This window comes from Lupinus angustifolius, chromosome LG05, assembly GCF_001865875.1.
Source record: "Lupinus angustifolius cultivar Tanjil chromosome LG05, LupAngTanjil_v1.0, whole genome shotgun sequence".
NCBI lineage: Eukaryota > Viridiplantae > Streptophyta > Magnoliopsida > Fabales > Fabaceae > Lupinus > Lupinus angustifolius.
Genome location: NC_032013.1, coordinates 11,596,310 through 11,602,780, shown reverse-complemented (window position 1 = coordinate 11,602,780; position 6,471 = coordinate 11,596,310). Strand labels below are relative to the sequence as shown.

Genomic DNA, 6,471 nt, shown 5'->3' with positions numbered 1-6,471 from the left:
AATTCGTTTGATCTCCCTTGTCAGAAAATGGAGGTCGATATCATTTCTATCAATTTCTCAAGAAAGTTTCCCTTTAGGTTGAAGCAACATGTGATTAAAGTAGTTGTTCAACGTGGGGTGCATTTTGAAGTAGCTTATGCTTGTCTTATTACTTATGTCCAATCAAGGAAACAATTTCAGTGAATGAGTTATGTGGGCCTCTAGATGTACCAATTATCTTTATTTTCATTCATACTTTGTTTTCTTACCCTCTCATAAACACATGACAATGTTATAGTGTGTAATTTTATATGATTGAAATATCATATTAGAATCAATGTTCTGATCCGTTTTTTCTTTCTTTCATAATGAATGATTCGGTTGCTTCTGTCTATGATGATTAAGCTCAGATATAACTTTTGTTACACATAGTTAAGCATTGGATGATTAGTTTCTGTCTATGGTGGTTAAGCAAAGATATAGCTTCTGTCATGAATGGTTAAGCGTTTGATGATATAACTTCTGTCATAAATGGTTAAGCATTGTTATTGCTTCAAATCAATTACAAGCTGAGAGTTCATATTTTTCACTCTCCAGCTTGAAGGGGCTGTCGAAATATATTATATCAATATAAATAATAGTGTATGTAAATCTGAGAGATTATATTGTTAGGTTGATATAAAAAAGAACTAATATTTAAAATGAGAATTAAGATTTCACAAAAGTCAATGTTATGAGTTGTGAAATGCACAATGTACTATATCCATCCATTAGCTCTATATGATAATGAATAGAAATTAACTGTACCAAAATGTTATCCTATCTCAGTTCCAACCAATTATATTTTTTCATGTTATTAAAAAAACTCAATATTAGATGTTTGTAAAATAAATTACCAAAGTAATGATTTCTAATTTTTTTGAGTGTATGCACTGTAGTGCAAGAATTTATACATAAATAATACATCATTCATCATTTATTTGTATTATATTTGAAGAGTATTAAAAATGAATCATAAATAATAGATTGATAGTATATAAAACTCTTACACTATTTGTATATACATCAAAAAATTTTACTAACATGGATCACAATTTATTGGTTTAGAGAGGAGAGAAAAGACATTCATGCATGTTACGATTCTTTATCTCTCTCTTGCGCCCTTCACAAATACATTTCCATTATCTTTTAACAGATTTTTCTTTAATAAAAAAGTGCAGTTAGTAATTTTTAGCAACCTATATTTTCATGTGTCTCTTATGTGCCAATTATTTGTTGAATTGTAGAATATAGAAGAAGCCACTAAAGTAAAGTAAAATCGTTAAAAAAAAGAAGAATCCACTATAATCTATGTTACATGAATGAAGGACATATTCCTATCATCTAGTCTAATGTTATTGTAATGGTGTTGTGGTTGAAAGGAATATTTCCTAAAACTTTATATCTTCAAAATACATTAAAACTTGTTATCTAACTCATATACATCTCAACTTTTTGGGTTATGAAATGCACATCATACTATATCTGAACTGAAAGATTTCATGTCTCCAACAATGTATTATTCCTTCTCCCGAACTTTTGTCCTTCAACACTATGATCATTTTATTCAACACATTCTTTAAAAAAATTTCAATAAAGATTGGTATAACATTTTTGTGTCATGATTGAGCATAAGAAAAAATGCATGATTGCATGATTGCTTTATTAAATAATAATTTTTAAAGGATTTTTACTTCAAAAAATGCTTTAGTTCAAATTAAAAAAATTGGATTAAATATTCATTCATACAATCCATTAAAATGGATATGGATGGAATGAACGGATTGGAATCCATATGAATGGATTGGATAGTTTAGAAATGTGATTTTATGGATTTATATGGATTGGTAGATGACTTTTCATCAATCCCTTCTGATCCAAATCCATATCCATCCAATTGCCACCATTAGTGGAGTGCATCTTTCATACTATTTGTAGCTAGTGATATTTTGTTGCAAAAGATAGCATCATTTAGAGTAAAACTAAAAAGGAAAAATAAATATACGAGTAGCCCCTATGAAGAAGATCTTGGCTCCTGACCTTAGCAAGATTTTGATGAAGACACCAACATCACCAAAAAGAAGAAAAGGAAGAATACTTATGAAGACAAAGAAGATTTTAAAATGAATGCTCAAAATATGTATTTCTATCCTATACTCTTTAATATATTAAAGTAGTAATGCTCAAAATATTTTAAAAGGAATTGAAACACTTTAAGTTGTAAATGAAACACTTTAAGGAATTGAAACACTTTAAGTTTTGATCCATTTTGACAGCTCCAATTGCAATTTTTTAATTGTATAACATAGATCATGTCATCATTAGTGGCTTTTGTTATAGATTAAGCTCAATTATTTTGACCCTGAGAGTTCATCAACATCTTCGGTCATCCCTTGTTCACACCATAAGTGTGCAATTTGTTCCACCAACAACCATTGTAGCTTTAAAGTTCAGTATGAAGATGGTGGTGAGACATTAGGCTACATTGTTTCAGACTTAATGCATGTTGCCAATATTTCAGAGGGTCCAGTGGCACCAAATTCATCTGTGCCATTAGTTTTTGGGTGAGTTATCATAAACCTCAATAATTAAAATAACATTTCTATTTTTTTAGTTGCTTCTATTTTTCTTCATGAAAGGTTTAACTTTGAAAACATTATTTTGTATGTTGTATTATGGAATAGTTGTAGTAACATGCGGAATGGGAGATTGACATTGTATGAGAGAGCGCTTGATGGGATATTTGGATTTGGGAAAGACAACACATCTCTCATCTCTCAACTTTATTCACAAGGAAAAGCTCCTAGAGTATTCTCTCATTGTCTAAAAGGAGATACTAGTGGTGGGGGCATACTTGTTCTTGGTGAGGTTTTGGAGCCAAACATGAGTTATACTCCACTTATTCCAAAACAATAAGTGTGTTCTGTCTAGAATAAAATGATATGTTTTAATTCCTACATGTGATATCTTATGTGGTGTTTGTTAAGTGTTATATATGTTGGTCATCTCCATTATGTGGTAAAATGGACCATATCAAATTATGAGTTAATTCTTTTATGATTATCATCTTGTCTTGTTATTTTTTGGGTGTTTTTTAACCGAAGACATGTGTTCATTATTGTGTCAAATAATATGCAGAAGTTGGATTAAATATGTCACTATAGAAATACTATTTATATTGAAATTACTTGAATGAAATTTGTTAGAAAATATTAACACTAATAACTTACTTGGAAAAAATTCCAGACCTCATTATAATTTAAACCTGGAGAGTATTTCTGTCAACAGACACACAATGCAGATTGATCCAGCAGTCTTTATAACATCAAGTAATAAAGGTGCCATGATTGATTCTGGATCAACTTTGGCGTACTTTATCGAAGAGGCCTACAATTCCATTGTTGACGCGATGAGTTTTGCTTAGATTGTTTTTTCTCATCCATTTGGTAAAGATAAATATTGCTTTGATTTTTTATGCGCTCCATGTGTTTTTTAAAAAAATATTGAGATGCCATTTTCCCTCGAGATTTATCAATAATTAATGACAAATATATTATTTGTGTAGATTAATCGTAGAATTCCCCAATCTATAGGCACTACTGTTTCTAATGGATTTCACTGTTACTTGGTAACCACCAGGTTAAGTTGAATATTCATATACATCTTTGTGAAATATTTCCTGCCATTTTTTAACCGACTGCATGTTAAAAATAGAGGATTTTCTAACACTTTCTAAACATTTTTTCTTTTTAGGGTGTTAAGCATCTCTGACATCTTTCCTCCAATAAGTCTGAATTTTGCTAACCATGCATCTATGGTTTTAAGGCCACAAGATTACCTTATACAATTTTCAACTGTAAGTATTTAAGCCTGAACTTTATGATAGGATTAGTTTGTATTCATTATTTTCAAAGAATTTCATGGCTAATTGTAGGCACGACTGAGTGCTTTGATTAATTACACGTCTTTATTCCTCATGTACATCAAGTACTATATATAATTTATGTATGTACTATTTATTTTCATGTTATCTAACTAGTTTGATGATGCCTTGTGCATTACAGTTTTATGGAGGATTGTGGTGCCTTGACTTATAACAATTCTAAGATGTATATTGACACTCTAAACTTTTAGCTCCTATATTTATGTCATTTTATTTGGTGAGATGCATTGAAAGGATATGTAAAGTAAGTTTGGCATATGATTGAAGTTCAACTAAAAATAGTTAAAATCTTAAAATTCATTTAGAATTAATCTAAAAGTACCATTCTTGTTTATTCTGTGAGGTCATGTTATCTCGTCTCCAAGATTAAGACACCGATGACAATTTACCTTTTTTGGCGGACATTATATTAAAAGGCAAAATTATTGTGTATGATCTTGTTAGTCAACAGATTGGATGGACTAATTATAATTGTAAGTTTTACCTACATTACTATAAAGTTACATGAGCTAAGAGTATCAAGGATAACTAAATCAAATATTTTGGCTATCTTTGATTTTCTATAACTTAATTTTGATATATTTAATTTAAATTATTGATCTAGGTTCATCGCCGGTTAATGTCTCTGCTCCTTCATTTGGAAAAGGTAGAAGTGAAAAGGGAGGAACATCTTTATGTGATAGGCCTGAAAAGTTGACAATGGTGATCTTGGCTTTCATTACATACATGATACTAATATTGATATAGTTATCAGGGTCTTTAATTTGGAGGAAGTATTTCAATAATCATGTAACTAAACAATTGTTAATACTATAGCTTAGATAATAGTATTTCAATACTTGTATTTCTAGAATATTGTATTTTGTGTGATGTTGTCTCTTGTATGATTATGAATGAAGAAATAAATGTTATTTTATTAGCTTTGTTATTTTTTTCTTTAGGGTAGTTACTATTAGTCAATTCTTTGTTGTATTGTAGAATGTAGGAGCAACCAATAAAGTAAAGTAAAATCATTCAAAGTATAGCTCACATCATATCTAACACTTAAACCTATAGGTTATAATGACATCAAGTCTTGATGATAAAAGTAGATACCATCTACCTATTTGCAACAAAGTGTAGATAACATAATGATACTGATTTCTTAAGATACCAAATATGCATATAACATATAATAATACGGATAATTTCATAATCTCAACACACTCCTTTTTCTCTTAGAAATTAGTTATCCTTTTTATACTAATTTTTCTCTTAGAAATTAGTTATCCTCTTTATACTAATTGGTTTTATTATATTATGTGATGCACCTAATTTAATCCTTTTAGAGTTGGCTTCAAATTATTCTATTTAGACTTCCATGGAAGGAACCCAATGCACCTCTCACATCAAATCATTGAAGTCTTGTATGAATATGTTGATGATCATATTGTAAGTGGCATGCATGTTTTCTTTGTCACAGTTTTTATCCCAACAATTATGTTAAATTAAAATTTGGTTGAAAATAAAAAAACTCTACAATATCATTGGTCTGAATTATAAGTATTGTCATTAGTATAAATCTATAACATTATTGAGTATTTTATGTAACTAAACAAATCTAATGAATTTTTGTCTGCCATGTAATTTTATAATTTTCTTATAAAATATATTGAGGAATCTAGCAATAACACGAGAAATACAATTTTATAATTTGAAAAACAACCTTGTATAAATTGATGTACTTGGATATAATATTATATTGTCTGTGGCTTGTATAATTTTTATTTTATTTTTTATATCTACTCTTTATCTCTTCCACCCCTTAGTAATTATTTTTTCACTAACTATTTCATTTATTAGAAAATTAGCTATGACATAAAAAATATGATAAAAAATATGTTTACCAACGAACAATTAAATAGGAGACATATTATGTATGTTGTTCTTGTATAAATAATATATCACGTGAGAATATTAAACTTTTTTAAATTTATAATATTCATTTTTTGAAGAAAATTGGAACTGCTCCTGCGAGTGTGGCAGATCTTATCTTTGGTGGAGCAGCCCTATTTCACAACTTGCACTACAACAAAACTTCCTGTTAGCCACGGTTGAAACCGTGGCTAAAGTAGGGAAAAACCGTAGCTAGATTGAGTGGCCACACTTAATGTCGTTGTGGCAAGGAATGGTGTTGCTAAAAATTAGCCACGGTCATTATGTTATTTCGCTACACTTCTGTGAAATGTGGTAACATCTATTTAGCCACAGTCTGTTTAATTCAGCTACAGTCGAACCGTGGCTAAGTTTCTGATTTTGCCACACCACAACCGTGGCTAAGTTGCTTATTTTTCCACAATACATCCGTGGCTAATTAAATTTATTTAAAGTTACTTTCTTACATACTCCTCTCATGATCCAAATGTGTCATTGTCTCACAATCTTTATTTTCAATAATATAATGGTAAATTTATAATAAAATTAAATATTTGCTAGCTAATAATAATAAAATTGAATCTTATACAATTACC

General features: G+C 29.4%; 1 protein-coding gene across 5 annotated transcripts in view; it reads left to right on the top strand.

The window, feature by feature from the left end:
• Positions 2,308-6,471, top strand: part of LOC109347805 (aspartic proteinase-like protein 2) — a 9,847-nt gene continuing 5,683 nt past the window's right edge. The window contains exons 1-5 of one of the 5 annotated variants that reach the window (XR_002107649.1): positions 2,308-2,582; positions 2,703-2,930; positions 3,265-3,431; positions 3,584-3,874; positions 4,566-4,731. Coding sequence is in view for 1 of the 5 variants with exons in the window: in XM_019587878.1 (XP_019443423.1) it covers positions 2,518-2,582; positions 2,703-2,930; positions 3,265-3,431; positions 3,584-3,588 (465 nt within the window). In the remaining 4 variants the exon portion in view is untranslated. Of the gene's footprint in view, positions 2,583-2,702; positions 2,931-3,264; positions 3,432-3,583; positions 3,897-4,565; positions 4,732-6,471 lie in introns of those variants that run through there. The other 4 variants (XR_002107648.1, XR_002107651.1, XR_002107650.1 and 1 more) reach the window with 4 other exon arrangements.